The 21959-nt window shown below is 41.1% G+C and overlaps 1 protein-coding gene and 1 long non-coding RNA gene across 2 annotated transcripts in view; both read left to right on the forward strand.

Moving 5' to 3' along the window:
- The first annotated feature begins 9993 nt into the window (after positions 1-9993).
- Positions 9994-11213, forward strand: LOC131599164 (uncharacterized). Its single transcript, XR_009282606.1, has 3 exons — positions 9994-10079; positions 10150-10363; positions 10539-11213. It is a non-coding gene; the product is annotated as an uncharacterized LOC131599164 (long non-coding RNA).
- A 5129-nt stretch (positions 11214-16342) lies between these two features.
- Positions 16343-21959, forward strand: part of LOC131597205 (uncharacterized) — a gene marked incomplete at its 5' end in the record, with an annotated part of 37272 nt that continues 31655 nt past the window's right edge. The window contains one exon of the mRNA XM_058869915.1: positions 16343-17575. Within this exon, the coding sequence (XP_058725898.1) occupies positions 16343-17575 (1233 nt within the window). The remainder of the gene's footprint in view (positions 17576-21959) is intronic.

Consider the following 21959-nt stretch of genomic DNA (forward strand, 5'->3'; position numbering starts at 1 on the left):
AAGAACTCCACATGAAATCCAATGAAACTCAGTTGAATTAACAATTGTAGACACCGTGTATACATGGAGCTCTTTATAATTTTCCTTAATTTTCGAACGACGAAATAAACGACATTCATAACTTATAGCATGTATAAAGAGGGCAAATTTTGGGGTGCAACAGCTGCCCCTATTCAAACTCCTTGAACCTGACGAGCGAGAAACGAAAGTTTCGAACCGTTGAGGTGGAAGGAGATTGAATACCAGAATGAACTCGAAAATTTGCTCTCTTGATCAATAGAAGATTCCATCTTGCAATAAGAAGGAATGTACCACCCCGCAAGCAGGGAGAAAAAATTCAATCGATCTAGATAATAAATATGTTCCAACTTGTGATAAGAAGGAACGGGCACCCACAGGCAGGGGAAACACTTCAAATGATCTGGGCATCAAGAGAAGGAACATCTCGACTGATCTGAGTATCAGGCGTGGCAGATGTCTCCGAACATGCATCGGGATAGATGTCTTAAGTCGATCTGGGAATCGAGGGAGATACAACGGTTGAATCGGACATCAACGGGTAATAGGTATCTCTGATCTGGGAATCATGATCTGGGAATCTGGGCAGACATCTCTTCTGATGCAATTAAATCATCAGGTAGATATTCCTACTAATCTGGGAATTAGCGGCTAGCTCCTTCGTAAGACCACGGGGATCCGGAGGCGGTTCCTTCAACTGAACTAGTAATCAGGATAGGAACAATATCTCTTCCGAACTGTGTACGCCGGGGAAAGAATGCCTTTAAACTGATCTAGACATGATGCTAGAAAATAAGTAGGACAATCTTCATCTGAAAGACAAAGTCGATCAGGCAAACATCTCCATCTGATCTGATGATATCAGTGGCTTGCTCCTTCGTAAGACCACGGGGATCCGGAGGCGGTTCCTTCAACTAATCTGAATCTGAATATTAGGATAGGAACAGATGTTTCTTCCGAACTGTGTACGCCGGGTAAAGAAAACGTCCTCAACTGATGGTTAGGCATCAGGACTGGGCAAACGAATTTCTTCTTCTGAACGAACTAAATCGTCAGGGAGTAGATATTTCCAACTGTTCTGATGTATCAGAGGGCTTGCTCCTTCGTAAGATCTTGGGAGATCCGGAGGCGGTTCCTTCAACTGAGCTGGATATCAGGATAGGAACAAATATCTTCCACCGATCTGGGGGCATCGGGAATAGGAATGTCTTTGAACTGATCTGAGTTAGGCCAGAAAATAAGTAGAACAATCCTCTTCTGATTCAAAACATCAGGATAAGCGCCTGTAATGGCTAGGCGGATATTGCTCTCTGGGGAGCATTTGAATCTGGATATCTTTCCTGCAGAAAAGAGACAGATATGATATGATTTATGCATGATGCATGTATGAATGTGTATGGAATAACATTTCCGAGGAGGAAGATGCTACATGCTTAGAGAATGCAATGCGAATGATGCATGGTTCGGACGCTGCTTAGGAGAACAGCGGAGGAGCACTGAATTGCTGAAGTAGTCCTAGAGAGAGCACATGGAACTCTGCGGGGAGGACAAGATGAGTGACCAGAAGTCACTATTGCGAGCTGACAAAGATGAATCAGAAATCTATTGGAGATGATCAAATCTAGACGCGAGCTCTGTTTGGGGAATAAATCTTGCTTGAAGATAAGAACATCCCACTTACTTGCTTGGGGAAGACCCTTACAACTTCATTGGAGAAGCAAATTCTCGACATTCTGGGGATGTGGAGATAAGAGCAAGTCATGGAGATAACTCTGATGGGGAGCGGCCAACTTGCTTATGTAGAACGCATTCCGCTGGGGAAATTCTTGAAGGTAATAGATTCTGCTGAGTATGCATGTGAATCTTTGCTGAGGGAAGATTCAGTGGGGAAGATGGGTACTTCTGCATAATAGTCCACTGGGGAGATGAGAGATCCTCTGGGGATAAGGAACTTAGCATAAGAATCTTTTGTTAAGATCACTCCACTGGGGAATAAGATGACTCTCTTGGGGAAAACAGATCAATCCGTTGGGGAGAGAAACGCTCTACTGGGGAAAATGAGGCATTCGGGCAAGGAACCTCATTAAGAGCTTACTGGGGAATCAGATACCATCCAATCATGATTCAACTGGGAGAAAGCATTCCATTGGGGAATAAGGATTCTGAAGCACGAAAATTGCATTGAGACGTGCTTTACTGAGGATATGAGAATCTTGGAACAAAGAAAGTCTCATCTGAATGTACTCAGCTGGGGAGTGAGAATCTATCATTAGGAAGCACTCGGCTAGGGAGTGAGAGTCTCTCACTTGGCTAGATTTGCCAACACGCTGACATGGTGTACTCGAAAGGATGTACTTGCGAGATATACATATGAAAATGCCCCAGGATATAGCGTGACGTCTTCGGGATTCTTCACATGGCAGAGGCTAGTGATGTTCACCCACAATGGGCAAATGCAAGAGCAAACAAATTGTCAGACATCTTGGCTTTGAAACCTTCCATCCAGGCAATGGATTCAATGAGTTGATAGGCAAGAAGGGATTAGAATACCAAACAAGTATTGTCTAGAGTATCAAACATGCATTGATTTTCCGAGAGAGTGCCACCAGGAAGTGAGCTTAAGGGGTCAATCAAGTATCGACTTCAAAGAGACCAAACAAGCATTGGCTTTCAAAGAATTCTGCAGATTCTCATTGATTGTGAGGATGCCAACAAGTATTGGAATTTCAACTTCTGATTGTTGAGGATGACGCCCTGACGGTTCTCAAGCTCATAATTTGTTTAGCTCACACCCGAACTTTAAACTGAACGCCTCTTGATGAGGAAAGAATGTCACTGCATATTGCTTTGCCCCATCCTGTAGGGACTTTGAAGAAATTGGTCTCGTAAGGACCTTCTGATATCCGTGCAATCATAGCCAACTTGTCCCAGTATCATGAACTTTGGAACTATACTCCCGCCTGACCTGTATTGGAGGTAGCTTCAATTATGCTTGGGTGAATGCCCCTGATTGCTTATCACTTTGAGAGATTCTTCGAATCTTGACCTGATTGCCCCAGATTGAGTGAAGACTTCCTCGATAGAGTAATCAAATGCTTTTGTGCCCATGAGGGTGATCAGACTTTGAAATATTGTTGCCTCTACTCAACGGAGTTCGGAAGACAACTTGTCCTTCGGGAGGATAAAACGTTTTCATCTGAAGTTCATGATGGAAACTTTCTTGATGCCAAGCACTTGTTCATATGCAAAGAATGTTTATTATGAGAAATATAATTCTAATGCAAAGAGTATGTTTGTCTCAAAGTTTAAAGAAACTTATTGAAAGGATGTCGTAACATCAAGTTTTTATGAAAGAAAGATGGTGTGATACCAACTCAAGCGTTTAGCGGATCTCCTAGGAGTCAGCTTACCGTATTCTCGTGTATAGTCTGCTTTCGAATTAACCCATGCTTCAGTTAGGACTTTCAAGGGTTGTAACGTGGCCAGGTTCACGGTTTTTAGAAAAAAGGATTTTTAGGCTCAAATTATTTGGTGCCCACCCCCTTCGTGATGTTCTCCATTTCTAAATTCAGTTAACTTGACACGAGCATTCATCTTTCAAGAGGAGTTTGGAAATGATTGAGGATTCAATGAGGTCTTCTGGACACGGCCGTCACTTTACCTTTTGTTTTTGGTGTCTGATCACACGACTTTGTTCTTTTGATGAGGATTTTTTTATTTTATAATCCTTGCTTTCCGCTTTTGCTTTTTTTTGTTTCCCTAACTTTTGCCTGGACAAATTCTTTTGAATTTTGATTTGGATGTCCAACGGGATGCCCTAACTTTTGCCTAAGTCACATGCTTTCAAGTTATTGACTTAGCGGGCTCTTTTTCTTTTTTTTTTCATTCTTTTTCCTCTTTTTTTTTTGAACAAGTCGTGTGATCCCGAATCTCAGATTTGTTGGAAGTGATTGTGACTGCCTGAGTCCTTGATTGATGAAGAATTACCATTGTGGTATCGTCATATTTTGACCTCTTGATGTGAGGGATAAACCACAGCGGCTTTGATGTTGGTCTCGACCTCCTGATTTGAGGGATAAATATGATGTCTCGACCTCCTGAGGTGAGGAATAACTGTTGTGGATTTGACTTTCCTCAATCTTTTGAAAGATAGCCATTATTGTATCCTTAGATGTGTGCTCTTGATGAAATTGAGTGCTCGATCAGGTTAACTGAACACTACCCGCCCCTGGGTTGAATGTGAAGGTTTTTTATTTTGAGAAAAGAAACTCCTACTTCGAAGGCTCAAAGGGGTTAACGAAGGTCTATCTCCCTTATATCTCCAGTGTTTGAGGATTTGAAACAATGCCTGTACATCATCAACAGGGTTCTACTCAAAAGCATACCATTTGAGGTTCTTGGTATTATGTTCATCATTCTCCCTTTGGAGTTATCATGCTTTGTTAACAAGAGTTGAGTATCACAAAAAGCATAGAAAAACATATAAGAGCAAAAAGCGAATGGATTTTTTCAAGACAAACATATCCAATGCATTATGATTATAGTTCGAAAACAAAAAAGTTTTACATACAAACAGTATTGCCAAAGCAAGAAAGATTAAACATGAACATGCATGATGAATTTAGGAATTGCCAACATTGAGGAGATCCTCTCCGTATGGACTTATTGCTTCAGAAGATCCAGTGTGATAGAGGAGAATTTCAATTCTGGCCTTCAGGTGCGAATGTGACAGCCTTTGAATCAATCAGGTCTTGAACCTTGTCTTTGAACGGATGACAATCCTCAATCGGATATCCAGGTGCCCCAGCATGGAGAACACACCAAGCATCAACATATGTTCCTGTAGAACACTTTAGATTACTTCACAGAAGAAGATTTCGGCAAAGTCATACAGAAGTTGCAAGTGCTCAGCTTTAGGGATTTGAGTTGTGCCAGTGGTGCACAAACTCAAGATACAAGGCGTCTTGCTTATCCCTCGGTCGGGAGCCCCAAAAAACAGCGACTGGAGTTTGTAAATGCTTTAGGGATTTGAGCTGCCAATGATGCAAACTCAAGAACACGGAGTCTTGCTTATCCCTCGGTCGGGAGCCCTAAATATAGCTACAGAAACAGAAAACACCATTATGAATGGAGGAAACTTGTATTACTATCAGCGAACAACAATAACCTCTGGTGCTTGGCTATCAAAGTCATTACTTGGAACACACAACATTTGTTGAGAAGGAAGCCTCTAGTAGTACCAATTGCAAGTGATTCTCATGAGTTACTTCCTCGAGGAAGAACAAACCTTCTACTTGCAGCAGATGAAATGGGATTAACCGGTAGGAACCATTATGAATGAACCAAACATCTCTGTATCGATCAAGTCCTGGAATCTTTGTACCTCAACACCTTGTAAGGCTTGACATTAGAATCAGGTGCCCCGAGAATGGAAAACACCGAGTATAGTCATCGAAATCAGGAGAGCTATCCGTGGTGATAAAGATCCAAAGCAAGAATCTTAAATTCCAACAAGCAAGGAAGTAACTCGGATACCAGGCACTGGGAGTACATCCACTTGTTTCTCTTCCGTCTCTGTTGACAAGAAAAGACTACCGACAAGGAAACTCCAAGATGAGGAGGTGACTCAGGATATGAAACCGAACCTTGAGAATGAGAGGTTTCTCTGCATATCACTCTCGATTACTGTTTGGCAGAAGATTCTGGTGACGTCACATGGAATTTGTCAGTGCTTTAGGGATTCGAGCAATGCAAATGGTGCAATGCTCAAGATAGACAATGTCTTGCTTATCCCTCGTGCGGGAGCCCCAAGCAATTTCAAAGACTTGTAGATCCTAACATCACGACCAGGTGCCCCAGAATAGAACTCGCACCTAGTGTCATCGTCATCAAGCATAGAATATGTAGACATCCCCACAGTACGGAGCTTAACCAATTGCAAATAAAGCAAGCATGGAAGCAAATGAGCATAAGGCAAGTCTTTAAAAAGAACCTCAACTGAGCTTTCCTCTTGGTCACCCCACAAAGTTGTTCCATGACTAATCTTTGAACACACAATAAGAACAAGTCAAGTCTCTGAGTCTGGTGAAAGTACCAAGTCTGAATAAGAGATCCTCGATCCTGAACACCTGTTATGCATGAAATGCATGAGATGAATGCAATGCCATGTTCATTCGATTTCCAAGGAATCCTCGTGTTATGATTTTTTAGAAAGCAAGAGATGGAAAAGCTCAACACGGGGCTTAAAGATATGATTCCTTGGAAATGAAAGGAACATGTATGCTAGTTATTTTTTGTACATCATTTTTTGGAATGTAAATATGCAATGATGCAAAGTGGTGGGAACCACAATACTGGATATATCTGATGATGCCGAGAAATCACACGGCACAAGTTCAAAGGTTCGGCACCAATTCGGAACTCCCCGTAGATCACGGGACATAACCAGTAGAATCAAAACCATAGTCACCATCACAGAAATGGAACCACTCGAACGAGAACCAAAGTAACCCTCGAACAAGAACCACGGTAACCCACGAACGAGGATAGCGGTAACCCACGAACGAGAACCAAAGTCACCATCAATGTACCTGTTAAGCAATGATTGATTCCCGCCCCACTCACGGGTAAATCTAGGCCAAGGTAGGTCAAAAAGCCAACAGAGGATCGAATGTAGGCGTTATCATACGATATTGCCTCATTCCACCAAGCTCTGCCCGTGGATACGTGATCAGATCAATCAGGCATACGCCTTCTGTCCGTCACGGCCACTCTAGTCCTAGTTCCTATGGTATCACTCATAGCCTGGGTATTGGGCCTTTTACCTCTTGAAACACCCACCCACAGATAGAAATCCAGACAGTCCAGAATATGATGCAGAAAAGTAAAAGCGCACATAGAATGCAATGCAAACAGGTAAATATGCAAAGCAGTAAAAACACCCAAAGATAAACACACAAGCGCTAGGATCGACTCGCTAGGTCCGGACCAGCAACAGGTCGAGACGTCCCCAGCAGAGTCGCCAGCTGTCGCTACCGCGAAAATTAACAGAGTCGCCACTAACATATTTATCCTGAAAAGGAAGGGAATGCCAGCAAACCACAAAACAAAACAACGGTCTCACGACCAGAGAAAAGGGTAAGGGAGTCGGTTACGCGAGGGGAAGGTATTAGCACCCCTCGCGCCCATCGTACTCGATGGTATCCACGCCTGTGTCTAAATCTATGGGTGTGTAACAAATCTACGCTAATCTGGACTAAAATGAATGCAGAATGTAGGGAAAAGAAAGGATTGTGCTCGCACGGGCCCTACCCCGCTGCCTACGTATCTGTTTTGCAGAATCAGAGCTACCGTAGCTCGGCTAACTAATTTCTGTTTGTTTTGTGTTTTTTAGGTGAACGAGTTACATTCGCACTCCGCTGCTCGACCTTTGGAGACTTATGCTGGGAATGGAGCGGAAATAACAAACTCTTAAGAAAAGAAAATCAAAGAGTGTGGTTTGTGTTTTAAAAGATGCATGAGAAAAACCTAAGCTAAGGGGGAAAGCTTGCTACCTAATGTTATCATACAAAGGGTACAAGTCTAAGCTAAGCTATCAACCTACGAGGAAAAGGGAAAGCATACAATGAGCACACAAACGAGCATCCGCTCGTAAAGCAAACAAAACCAACGGTACTGACCGAATGGTAGAAAAGCGGTCCCGCCATAGCCAAGGGGAGCAGCTCAACCCAAGTCAACCAAGCATTAGACCTCGTGAAAATGATCGGGCCATAGACAAGAGGGCGGACCCCTCTCAGCAACCAAGCCGTCACGGATCGTAAAGGAAAACGGTGTGTGCGTACACCGAGCATCAACGTCGAGCGACGCGAGCTATAGGAAAGGCGGGGGTCCGACTACATGAACCCTTTTCCTGACATACTCGATAACAAGATCTTGTGCAGGTTCAGAAGCAAGCAACGCGTAACGTGCGCATACTGAACAGACTCGATGAGACTAGGCGGGGGTTGATTGCTAACCCTTTCCGCATGCCTTCCATGAGGACTTAACGGAGTGCCATATAGGACTTATTACACCGTGACTCCCTGCCGCAAAGCACAAATGTAAACACACCAACAAAAACAGAGCCTCTTTCGAGGACTTGGCCAGATGCATGTCTAGATCCTACTTCTCATGTTATAGGATGATGCGAGAAAGCGGTAAAAGGGACAAGGAGATACCGAGCGGATAGCAAATCCGCAGTGAGCTAGCAACGCAAGCAGAACTAAGAAACTTCACGTAATCTAACATCCAGCAAAAGCCAGGAGTCCAGCATAAGCGTCAAAGCGATGCGGTGTGAAAATAAATCACAACCGCTATGTGGTGCGTATGAAACACAACCACACAAGCAACCTGCAAGAGAAACACAAGCCAGACGATACAGAAATATACATCTCAATGAATGAGAAATCAGGTGAATCGCATCGGGAATAAGTTCGTGTTCCACAAGTAAAGTGGAACACAACACAAGTCAAGTCGCACCGGAAGCGAGTCCGTGTCCCACAAATAAAGTGGAACACGAAGCAATCGAAGGCCCTCTCGAAGTACCTCACACATCTCAACAACCAAATCAGTAATAACAAGGAAGCATGCACCGACCATAGAAAATAAGAGAAGTTAAATTCTAAGTAAATCCTAAACAAAAGTCTAACAAGATTAAATTGTTTTTTTGACATTTTTTATCTCAAAGTAAAAGAACAAAACTATGTACAAAACAATTAAATTCTAACAAGGAAATCACATGTTTTTGGTTATTTTTATCATGCAAAAGTCTAACAAATGTAATTGTTTTTATGTCATCTTATCAAAGAATTAAAACTAAACAATATAACAAAGCAATTAAATTCTAACAAGCAAAATATTATATGTTTTTATTATTTTTTGAACTAAGAACTAACAAAAGCTATTGTTTCATGTCATTATTATCTAGAAAATAATAGGAGGAAACTATGTACAAAAATCTAATTCTAAACACCTAAAAACATGAATCAGGGGGGGTTCAAGCCAGAAACAGTGGTGCAGTTCCATACAAGGCGTAGGGCCCATGTGGCTAAGCCCAACAGAGTCTTTTTTGTGCAATTATTGGCCAGAAATGAGTTGCAATGGGCTCAGGGGTGGTGGCGCTAGTAATTCGGTGAGGACATGGCCCAAGGGAATTTTCTGGTTTTTCTTGCTCGATTCAAAATCCAATAACCAGAAGTAGAACAACTAAAATCTAATTATTCACATTAATCAGATTTTATTATGAATTCAAACATCAGGTTTACACTAATTCTCAATTAATCTCTACTAATTATCAATTAGTCAAAAAATGAAATAGAAAGGGATTAGGTTACACTGAAATATGGCTATCGGAGTCTTCTTCTTTCTTCTTGCGAGAACGGCGCGCGGCGGAGTCCGATCTTCAATCTCTCCGGCCTCCGTTTTTCTTTCATCTCCGCCGTGAATGAATCAACCACGAATCGGCCTCACCTCTCATCTTTCCACTCGATCTCTCTCGTCTCCGATCTCGTCTTCAACCTTCTCCCCATCGCGAGTTAGAGGATGCGTGGCGAAGATGTCGTTGCCGAAGATGACGAAGCTTCCAAAGCGTTGAAGTTTGTTGCTCTGAGATGTTGTTCTTGGCAATTGCGTGACGGATCAGATTTGGCGATGCTGTGAGAAGAAGATTGAAGCAGGAAGGAAGTTAAAGATTCGGTGTTGATGCGACGAAGATGTTGTTGTAGGCGCGCGTTGAAATTGTTGTTGACGTTCACAGATTCTTGATGATGATGATAGTTCAAGATGCGTCGAAGTTTGATGAGATTGAAGGTGATGATTCGTTGCCGATAGTTGAAGATAGTTTTTGTAGTTTTCTGAGTTTTTCTGATGAGTGAGGTGATTCGGTGTGAAGATTATCAAGAACGACGAAGAGGATGAAGGTTATGGTGATTGAAGAAGGTTGGAGAACAATGCGATGAAGATGGAGGGAGAGATGTTCGATGAAGGTTCCCCGATTCAGAAGTTTGTTGCACGGTTTGCTACAGGTTCTTCTCCAATTCTCAAATTCTGTTATGCTCTTCCTCTTGAGCTTTTTCTGAGTTTTCGTTGATGAAGATTTGAAGTTGCAGCAATCGAGAGAGAAAGATGAAGATTGAAGGAGAATTGATCGATGGAGATTCCAGAAGAAGATTGAGCAAGAGAAAAAGTTTGTTACAGGTTTTTTCTGTCAATTGGTGAATGAATGTTATGGAGATAGGCGAAAAGTTGTTGGTGAGAAAGATGAAGAAGGTTGAATTGAAGCGTTGAAGAAGATGATTCAGAGAGCGAGGTAAAAGTTTGTTACGTTTCTGTTACCTCCTCTTTTTCTCGATTCTCTTCTGCTATATTCTGTTGTGAATTCCCTCAAGGATTTTCTTCTTTCTTTCCGTTATATTGATTTTTCAATGAAATTCTGTTGCTCAACTCTTTTCTCGCTTTTGTGAAACGGTTCCATCTTGCTGCAGGTTCGGTTTTGTTCCAACGGGCTTTGGTTTATTGTGTTGAATTGATACAAGCGGCGGGTCGGCCCTATTGGTCATCAAGACATCAATTGAAGATACCACAAACCATTTGAAGATTTGGACTTATTTAAGTAATAGCTTTGGATGTTGAGTTCTTCGTGAAATTTCTATGGAATGCAACATGATTAGATTTGAAATGAGTATATGAACATTGCATGGTCTTGAAGAAATGTGGACATTTGAGTTTTTTTGAAATGAATTTGTAATGGTGTAAAGGATATTTTTGAATGCTTAAAAAAACGATGGTGAACATCTTGAATTCCAATTAATTTTGCACTTCAAAAAATCCACATGACCCTTCTTTCCAAAATTAACACGCATAAATCCTGATTCAATCGATTAATCTTGAACACAATTTGAATTTATGGTACCCCTTGAATCAACACAATTGTATACCCCGTATTTGCACAAGAATGTGAATTAAAACCTTGTACGCCATCTTAGATCCAAGTCCACTTATATTGCGAGCAACGAGTAACAATGATGAGAACAAAAACTTCTTTGAACATAATGAATCTACAAATTCATCTCTCATGTCATGCCTCGCATTAGTATTTCAATCTGACTTAACAATAAAGCTCTGAGGAATTCTTGAGGAAGATAAGAATTGAAGCACATAAGAACTCCACATGAAATCCAATGAAACTCAGTTGAATTAACAATTGTAGACACCGTGTATACATGGAGCTCTTTATAATTTTCCTTAATTTTCGAACGACGAAATAAACGACATTCATAACTTATAGCATGTATAAAGAGGGCAAATTTTGGGGTGCAACACCAGTGTACAAATACCAGCCAAGTTCAAGGTCCCAGACTTTGAGAAGTACAAAGGTAGTTCTTGCCCACAAAGTCATCTTGTGATGTATGCCAGAAAAATGTCTACTTATGCAGATAATCATCAGTTGCTTATCCATTACTTTCAAGACAGTTTGACTGGTGCCGCACTGAAATGGTACACAGGTTTGGATAGCACCAATATTCGAACTTTCAATGACTTAGGCGAGGCCTTTGTCCGACAATACAAGTATAACTCAGATATGGCTCCAGACAGAGATCAGCTTCGATCCATGGCTCAGAAAGACCATGAAACTTTCAAAGAGTATGCCCAACGATGGAGAGAAACTGCTGCTCAGATTAATCCACCGTTAAAAGAAAAAGAGATGACAAAGATCTTCCTGAATACTCTCAGCCCGTTTTACTATGAACGCATGATTGCTAGTGCTCCAAGTGATTTCACCGAAATGGTAAACATGGGGATGCGTCTAGAAGAAGGAGTCCGAACCGGACGTCTAACTAAAGAAGGTGGATCTTCAAGCGGAACCAAAAAGTTTGGAAGTGGTTTCCCAAAGAAGAAAGAACAAAGTGTTGACATGGTGTCCCAAGGGAAGCCAAGAGGAAATGTTAATCGCCAACGACAGGTAGCTGCTATCGCACCAGCCGTTAATACAACACCGAATCCGGGATTTACTCCGCAGTTTCAACAACAACAGCCTCGACAACAGGCTCAGCAGTTAAACAATAATCAGAATCATGTACAAAGAGCTCCACAGTTTGATCCGATTCCAATGACCTACACAGAATTGTACCCTGCTTTGATTGAAAGAGGTCTTGTTCAAACTAAAGCACCACCACCAGTACCTGAGAAACTCCCATGGTGGTACAAAGCTGAGGTCTCATGCCCTTATCATCAAGGAGCACCTGGCCATGATCTCGAGCACTGCATAGCTTTGAAACATGAAGTTCAGAGGTTGGTTAGATCTAATCTCCTCTCTTTCAGAAATTTGAATCCTAATGTGCAAGCAAATCCGCTACCCAATCATGGAGGGCATGTTGTAAACATGGTGTATGGATGTCCTGGTCCGTACCGAGTCTATAATATCAATTTCTCAAGAGCAGATTTGGTACAAATGCACGCTACTCTCTGTCGAGGGCAGAATTTTCGCCAGCATCACTATGGTTCCTGTAGCATATGTTGTGTAGATTCTCATGGATGTTCGATTGTGAGAAGAGATCTTCAAGTTCTGTTGGATAATGGTACTATTCAGATCTATATAAATAGGAATGAAAATGAAGTTAACATGATAGGATGCTATCCGCATGAGCTTTTAGTCTCAGATATCAACTCGGAAATGCCTACAGTTAACGTCATCGTTCCTCATTTCAACATGCCCGAGCGCATGGAAGTTACTTATAACAAGCCGAAGGTTCCTGTTGCTCCTTTGATCATTTGTCTACCTGGACCTGTTCCCTATGACTCTGACAAGGCAGTTCCATACAATTACAATGCCACAATGATAAAGAATGGACAAGAAGTTCCTTTGCCTACTCTTTCATCTGTTGTGAATATCGCTGATGTGAGTCGAGTAACAAGAAGTGGACGTGTGTATACTCCACTACCTCCAAAGCAGCCTGTTGCTCCTGTTACCGGGCAAAATCCTGTCAATACACCAGTAGGGAATCCTGTGGAAACTCCTGTCAGTAATCCAAACACTGATGTTGGTCAATCCAGTGGAACCAATGTCAATCCTGATTTTGATGAAATTTTGAAGCTTATCAAAAGAAGTGAATACAAGATTGTGGATCAGCTTATGCAGACTCCTTCAAAAATCTCAATACTTTCATTGCTGTTGAATTCAGAAGCCCACAGGGAAGCCCTGATGAAGGTCTTAGATCAAGCTTTTGTAGATCATGATGTGACTGTTGACCACTTTGATGGGATAATAGCCAACATAACAGCTTATAACAATTTAAGCTTCTGTGATGAAGAACTCCCCGAGGAGGGTAGAAATCACAATCTTGCTTTACACATTTCTATGAACTGTCAGTCAGACTCTTTGTCCAATGTATTGGTAGACACCGGATCTTCCTTGAATGTGATGCCAAAGACGACTCTTGCTCGTTTGTCTTACCAAGGAATGCCTATGAAGTTCAGTGGTGTAGTTGTCAAAGCATTTGATGGATCGCAAAAATCTGTTATCGGCGAAGTCAACCTTCCCATGACAATTGGTCCACATACATTTCAAATCACCTTCCAGGTCATGGACATTCAAGCTGCTTATAGCTGTCTGTTAGGACGACCATGGATCCATGAAGCAGGGGCAGTAACTTCTACGCTCCATCAAAAGTTAAAATTTGTAACAAATGGAAAATTGGTGACGATAAGTGGAGAGCAAGCCTTAATGGTGAGTCATTTGTCCAATTTCTCTTTCATAAGTGCCGATAATGAGGAAGGAACACAGTTCCAAGGTCTCTCTTTAGAAGACGAATCTTCCAAGAAGAAAGCATCGATCTCTTCTTACAAAGAGGCGGTAAAAGTAGTGAAAGATGGAGCTACCACTGGCTGGGGGCAAGTTGTGACCCCTACCAAGAATGAAACTAGAGCAGGTCTCGGATGTTCACCAACATTCTCAAACTGCACTAAGAAGGATGAAACCCTTCGTCCGATCAAAGAAACATTCATTAGTGGAGGGTTCCTTAACCCAATTCCTCAAGAGGTTAATGTCCTTATCGAAGAATGTATCGAAGAAGGTCTACCTGATACTGAAGAAGAATGGAAGTGTTATCTCAATGACTCGGGATACATATCTCAGGAAGAACCATATCCTCCTTCAGAGAAATCCAAAGGCAATGAAACTGAACCTGTTCCTGCAGACGTCTGGGACACCTTGGGACAACCAAGTGGAAAATTTGATTATATGGTGAAATATACAGCACCTGAAAGTTACAAGATTGCGATTGAGGATATCCAACCAACTGGATGGGGAGATTCCTTTGAATATAATAGTCAACCAGAAGAGGCTTACCAATGCTCTCAATTTTCTCGGCAGCCTGAAGTTACTGAAGATTTCGGATTCAATGCATCTGCCAAGATTGATAATCCTGATGATGGTTATTATCACATAAATGCCATTTTTGAAGATGAAGGGGAAGATGATCCCGCAGTTGACTTAGAAAGTGTCGGTGACAATGAGTCTCTTCATCCTGAAGACTGGGAAATACATCCTGAAAATTCTGGAGATTGTGACTCGTCTTATGCTCTCCAAGAAGTAGAAGAAGACTGTTTCGACTCTACAAAGAACAAGGTTGACAAACCAGGACCTTCAAATCCTGCTCGACCAGCGGTCAATGTCAATACTGAAGATAATTCTGGGGAGAATTTTCCTGAATACATAATACACAGAGGAGTTCGTTGCTACTGGAAAGCTGTCGACGTTCCGAATGTTGTTCGCCGCTCAAAGTAATCACTTCGCTGTTATTTTGACCTCCTGCCTTGCCCAAAGCAGAGAGATGTTTTATAGGGCTTTGCTTTTAAATGTTCCGCCCAAATAACTTTGTGTATAGGGCTTTGTTTTAAAAGTTTCCCTCTTTGTCCCGCCCAAGACAAATGAGTTTGTGTTTAGGGCTTTGTTTCAAAAATGAATCATAAATAAAGTGTCATTTTGAATTCCCTACACTATGTGTTTTATTTTTTGCTTTTTCTGGAAATGGTAATCCTAAAAAACCAAAATGAGGAAAACTTTTTCAAAAAAATCTGCATACACTCTTGCATTCATAAATTTTCTGAAATAAATATAAATCACATGTGCAGATTTACTATTGATAAACCCATTGAATGCAATAACCCTATGCCCTCTCCCAACTTTGAGTTTCCTGTGTTCGAAGCCGAAGAAGAGGAAGAAGAGGAGATCCCGGACGAGATCTCTCGATTACTTAAGCACGAGGAAAGAGCCATTCTGCCTCACAAAGAGCCTTTAGAAAAGATCAACTTGGGTTCTGAAGAAGACAAAAAAGAAGTGACCATTGGATCGCTGCTTGATACTGATGTCAAGAGTAAGTTGACAGACCTTCTCAAAGAATATGTTGACGTGTTTGCCTGGTCCTACCAAGACATGCCTGGGTTGGATACCAATATTGTTCAGCATTACTTGCCATTGAAGCCAGAATGTCCGCCAGTTAAGCAGAAATTGCGAAGGACTCACCCTGATATGGCTAATAAGATCAAAGTGGAAGTTCAAAAGCAACTCGACGCAGGTTTTCTTGTCACCTCCGAGTATCCTCAATGGTTAGCCAACATAGTGCCAGTTCCAAAGAAAGATGGCAAAGTCAGAATGTGTGTTGACTACCGTGACTTGAACAAGGCCAGTCCAAAAGATGACTTTCCATTACCACATATTGACTTGTTGGTTGATAACACCGCTAAGTTCAACGTCTTTTCCTTCATGGACGGGTTCTCCGGTTATAATCAGATCAAGATGGCTCCTGAAGACATGGAGAAGACATCTTTCATCACCCCATGGGGTACCTTTTGCTACAAAGTAATGCCGTTTGGATTAAAGAATGCAGGCGCAACTTACCAAAGGGCAATGACTACTCTCTTTCATGACATGATGCATAAAGAAATTGAAGTTTATGTGGACGACATGATAGCCAAGTCCAGCACAGAAGAAGAACATATTGAATACCTTTTGAAGTTGTTTCAACGATTAAGGAAATATCAGCTTCGCTTGAATCCTAACAAATGTACTTTTGGGGTTAGATCTGGAAAACTCTTGGGTTTCATTGTCAGCCAAAGAGGTATTGAAGTAGATCCCGACAAAGTCAGAGCTATTCAAGAGATGCCTGCACCAAAAACTGAAAAGCAAGTAAGAGGATTTCTCGGACGATTGAACTATATCTCCAGGTTTATCTCTCAAATGACTGCTACTTGTGGGCTAATTTTCAAGCTTCTCCGCAAAGATCAAGGGGTTGTATGGACTGAAGATTGCCAGAAAGCGTTCGACAGTATCAAAGAGTACCTGTTAGAACCACCAATATTGATTCCTCCGGTTGAAGGAAGACCATTAATCATGTACCTTACTGTGTTAGAAGAATCCATGGGTTGTATGCTTGGACAACAAGATGAAACCGGTAAGAAGGAGCATGCCATCTATTACTTGAGTAAGAAATTCACAGACTGTGAGTCTCGTTACTCCATGCTCGAAAAAACATGTTGTGCTTTGGCTTGGGCTTCAAAACGTCTCCGCCAATACATGATCAACAATACTACTTGGTTAATCTCCAAAATGGATCCGATCAAGTACGTCTTTGAAAAGCCCGCCTTAACAGGAAGGATTGCCCGATGGCAAATGCTGTTATCTGAGTATGACATTGAATACCGTGCTCAAAAAGCGGTTAAAGGAAGCATTCTCGCCGATCATTTGGCGCATCAACCAATTAATGAATATCAATCTCTCAAGTTTGACTTTCCTGACGAAGATATCATGTACTTGAAGATGAAAGATTGTGACGAACCGTTACCTGAAGAAGGTCCTGAGCCCGGATCAAGATGGGGCCTAATTTTTGATGGAGCAGTAAACGCTTTTGGCAATGGAATTGGGGCAATCATCATCACTCCCAAGGGTACTCATATCCCGTTCTCCGCCAGATTGCTATTTGAGTGCACCAACAACATCGCAGAATACGAAGCTTGTATCATGGGTCTCGAAGAAGCCATTGACTTAAGGATCAAAATCCTAGACATATATGGAGATTCAGCCCTCGTGATCAACCAAATCAAAGACAAGTGGGAAACTTACCACCCTGGCCTGATTCCATACAGAGATTATGCAAGACGTCTGTTGACTTTCTTCAACAAGGTTGAATTGCATCATATACCTCGAGATCAGAATCGAATGGCAGACGCCTTGGCTACTTTATCTTCCATGTTCAAAGTCAATCATTGGAACGATATGCCTACAGTCAGAATTACGCGCCTTGAAAGGCCCGCCTATGTGTTTGCAACTGAAGCAGTCATCGATGATAAACCGTGGTTCCACGATATCAAACGCTTCCTTCAAACTCAAGAGTACCCGCTTGGGGCATCAAACAAAGATAAGAAAACTCTAAGGAGACTTTTTGGCAGTTTCTTCCTGAACGGAGACGTGCTATACAAAAGAAACTTCGACATGGTTTTGCTCAGATGCGTGGATAGACACGAAGCAGACATGTTAATGCATGAAGTGCATGAAGGGTCCTTTGGAACTCATTCAAACGGGCATGCGATGTCCAAAAAGATCTTAAGAGCAGGATACTATTGGTTGACAATGGAATCTGACTGTTACAAACACGTGAAGAGATGTCACAAGTGCCAGATCTACGCAGATAAGATCCATGTGCCACCGACTCTACTCAACGTTCTATCATCTCCGTGGCCTTTCTCCATGTGGGGTATCGACATGATTGGAATGATCGAACCAAAAGCTTCAAACGGTCATCGTTTCATCTTGGTAGCAATTGATTACTTCACCAAATGGGTCGAAGCAGCATCTTACGCCAATGTTACAAGACAAGTGGTTGTGAGGTTTATCAAGAATAACATCATTTGCCGATATGGTATTCCCAGCAAGATCATTACTGACAATGGTTCAAACTTGAACAACAAAATGATGAAAGAGTTGTGTGAGGAATTCAAGATTGAGCATCATAACTCTTCTCCTTACAGACCAAAAATGAACGGCGCTGTTGAAGCTGCTAACAAGAACATTAAGAAGATCGTCCAGAAAATGGTCGTCACTTACAAAGACTGGCATGAAATGCTGCCATTTGCTTTACATGGGTACCGTACTTCGGTGCGTACTTCAACAGGGGCAACTCCCTTTTCTCTAGTATACGGCATGGAAGCTGTGCTCCCCGTAGAAGTTGAAATCCCATCAATGAGAGTCCTCATGGAGACTAAGTTATCAGAGGCTGAATGGTGTCAAAGCAGATACGATCAGTTTAACTTAATCGAAGAAAAACGTATGACTGCTCTATGCCATGGACAGTTATACCAAGCAAGGATGAAACAAGCCTTCAACAAAAAGGTTCGACCTCGTGAATTTCGAGAAGGCGACCTCGTGCTTAAAAAGATTTTGTCTTTTCAACCAGATTCTAGGGGCAAATGGTCTCCTAATTACGAAGGCCCGTATGTTGTCAAAAGAACATTTTCTGGCGGCGCCATGACTCTTGCAACCATGGATGGTGATGAACTCCCATATCCTGTGAATGCTGATGCAGTCAAGAAATACTTTGTCTAAAAAAGAACAAAAGAACAGCTCGGTAAGTCGAAAACCCGCAAAGGGCGACTTAGGCAAAAATGAGCGTCTCGGTGGACTGAAAACCCGAAAGGGCGGTCCAGGCAAAAATTAGAGACAATAAACAGAAAAAATTCATCCTGGTAGATTGAAAACCTGAAAGGGCAATCTAGGCAAAAATTAGGGATTTATGACAAAGTAACTGCATCAGTCTGTACTTCGTCACCTGAGGAGTCTTTTTTCCATCAAAGGATCTTCAATCAAATCATCGCCAATCTGAAGCGACCAGCACAGTTGGAACTCAAAGTTGTTAGGGGGAATAGTGGTTATTGCTTTCAATGTAGCCTTTTCCGCATAATTACCATTTCCAACTTTTGTAAATACTCTATGGAATCATGCCTTTAGCTGATTACCATCCTATTAAATAAATTTGAGCCTTGTGCCCATTTGTCTGCAATCTCTAATTTCTTTTAGCTTGCAAAATGACGCTTTAATTGTGTTATTCACTTTTGAAAAAAAAAAAGAGAAAAAAGTTTTAAATGAATTTACTTTTCTTTTTCAAAATAAAAGCGAAATTTTCCTTTAAGTTGTGAACAACAGAAGGAACATCAACAGCTATCTCCATAGGATGAATCAAAGATTATGATAGGAAAAGCTCTTCTATCCCCAGTGAAGAAGCTCTTCTATCCCCAGTAAAGAAGGTCTTTTATCCCCAGTGACGAAGATTTTCCATCTCCAGTGAAGAAGCTCTTCCATCCCAGTAAAAATGTTCATACTTCCCCAGAGAAGTTTAAAACACGCAACACCATTCATCACCCGTGTTATCTACACCGTGTTGAAGAACATTTGCCAAGTATCTGGTTGTATTGCGACGTCGGTCCCTCTCCAATATATACTCTTTTGTCTGTCAGTCTCGTCAGCATGCATGCTACATTCATGACATTCATCATTCATACATATTTGCATCATTTATGCATTCTTGCATTTTTCAATGTTTGCTTTAAAATCACTTGTTTAGGATATATTTATCCTCAAAAAGAAGAAAAAAAAAGAAGAAAAGAAACAAGTATGGGCGTGTCATCTCTCCAAGTAGGTTGTCACCCATAAGCAGAAAAAACTTCTTGCTTCTCCAGTTCCCCACTGAGATCATTCCTCGTGGAAGAAGGTTGCTTTAGTTTCTCCTCTCAAAACAAAGGAGGAAATCCCCAGTTGAGTTCATTCCTCATTGGGTACAAAGTCTTGTTTGACTGTTTCTTTCCAATTCATTCTTGGTTAGAACTTTGTCTTTACCAAAGAATTCAAATTCCGATTCCTCAAACAGAGTCGTGAAAAACAGACAATAAGCAATAGCCTCATCTTCTGAGCAGCTTATGTCTCTTTCAAAATATTTTTCCTCTCTAGGAAATCAATCATGAAGACCATTTGACAATCAGGGTCTTATTACTGTTCACAAGGCTGAATAACCAGTAATTTCCCTAGCAAAGTCTCCAGGATCATTTTATCACTCGGCTGATAATTGATCATGTCTTCAGAACCGCTATCACAAGGCTGGTAGTCGGTAACCCTTTTGTTCTGGTTATATTATTTAACATGTCTATCACCGTGCTGATAATCGGTAATATTAACCGAACCTTTGAAACTCTTTTTACCTTGTCAAGTCTATCACCATGCTGATAGTCGGTAACACAGTTTCATACCTTTCACCTTCGCATTATTAAACAAGTCTATCCCCATGCTGATAGTCGATGATGTCGATTGGTAAGTTTCTTACAAAGCTATCATTCCCCGGTGAAGCATACACTTGCTTTCCCAAAAAGAACAAAAACGGATTCTCTTCCTAAAACGGGTTGAGACATCCTTCCCGATCTCTTTTCCCCAGTGGAGTCAGTTCTTGATATTCCCTCGGTAAAGATATCCTTGCATCATTCGCAATTTTGGTATCTTAGGTCCAAAATTTGCGTCTTCTAATATTTAAGTCTCTTCCACCTTATCAAAATAAAGATTTTCAATCTTCATGTCTCAGGTTGAAGAAACTTAAATAGGGGCATCTGTCATACCCCAATTTTTGACCTAAGATACCACCTCATATCATTTGCATATGCATCATTTGCATCTCTAACAAATTGCATAGCTTGTGTTTGTTACTTGTGACTCAGCAGGATTCAATCAAGAAATCACTCATCAGTACAAGTAATGATCAATTAGGGCTTTGTTCTCCCTTCATCTCAAATGAATCATCTTCATCAACAATCAACATTTGGTCCTCAGAGATTCATTTGAACAAGCTCAACAGCTTTGAATCGACTGAATTAGGGTTTTGACTGAAGACAGCATACTCCTGACTTTTGCTCAGGATTTGACCTAATGACTTGGGACATGACCTCAAGACCCCAAGTGCATCATTTTGACCTAATCCATTGGCTCAGAACATCTCCTACACAAAGATTGATCAGACAAATCCTCAGATCAGGGTTTTTTGAACTATCAGGGACTAAAATCAGGGATCACATTTGGGAAACCCTAAAAACCCCCAGGAAGTCAATCAAAGGTTTCAATCATCCTCAAATAATCCCTATGACAATATACAATGGAAATTACATCTCAATTCAAGACCTACAGGCATCAATTTCATCTGGTCGACAATTAGGGTTTTTGACCTAATTCACTGAACAACTGACTTTTTAATCAGGACATGGTGCCACAACTCAAACCATGGCTCAATATCCTCTAATGCCTCAATATGATCCATTCACACTATTCATTTGATGAGGATAGCCTGTTTCACTTGAAATCTCAAGAAACGCGATTCGTCTGAAAAAGTCAACTGTACAAGATTACCATTGACTTTTGGGGAATTTTGGTCAACCATGACTTTTGAAGTTTTAAATCATCAATATATGATATGAGAAGTCATTTGATCAAGAAAAATCAAGAAAATCTATCAAGAATCAAAAAGTCAAAAGTTTGACTTTCATACTTAGAAAATTTTCTAAGTGTTTTTCAATGGTTTTTTCCAAACTTTGGAAGGGAATTTCTCAAAATTTCACCTACAAACTGAAAAAAACTTCCAACATGAAAGTTGTAGATTTTGATCCAATAAACAACTTTGACACATATAATTTTTTTCCATAAGATCAACCATTTAAGAGATATGGAGCTTCAAAGTTGGTACTTTTTGAAAACTTCACTTAAAACTTCATTTTTCTCAAAGTTCATGGATCTTTTTCACCCATTTCCTTAAAGAGTTTGAAGAAACTTTCAACTAGGGTTTTGAAGTGTGTAATATGAGCTTTCCAAAATGTCCAAGAGC

The sequence above is a fragment of the Vicia villosa genome, linkage group LG4 (genome assembly GCF_029867415.1).
Source record: "Vicia villosa cultivar HV-30 ecotype Madison, WI linkage group LG4, Vvil1.0, whole genome shotgun sequence".
Taxonomy (NCBI): domain Eukaryota; kingdom Viridiplantae; phylum Streptophyta; class Magnoliopsida; order Fabales; family Fabaceae; genus Vicia; species Vicia villosa.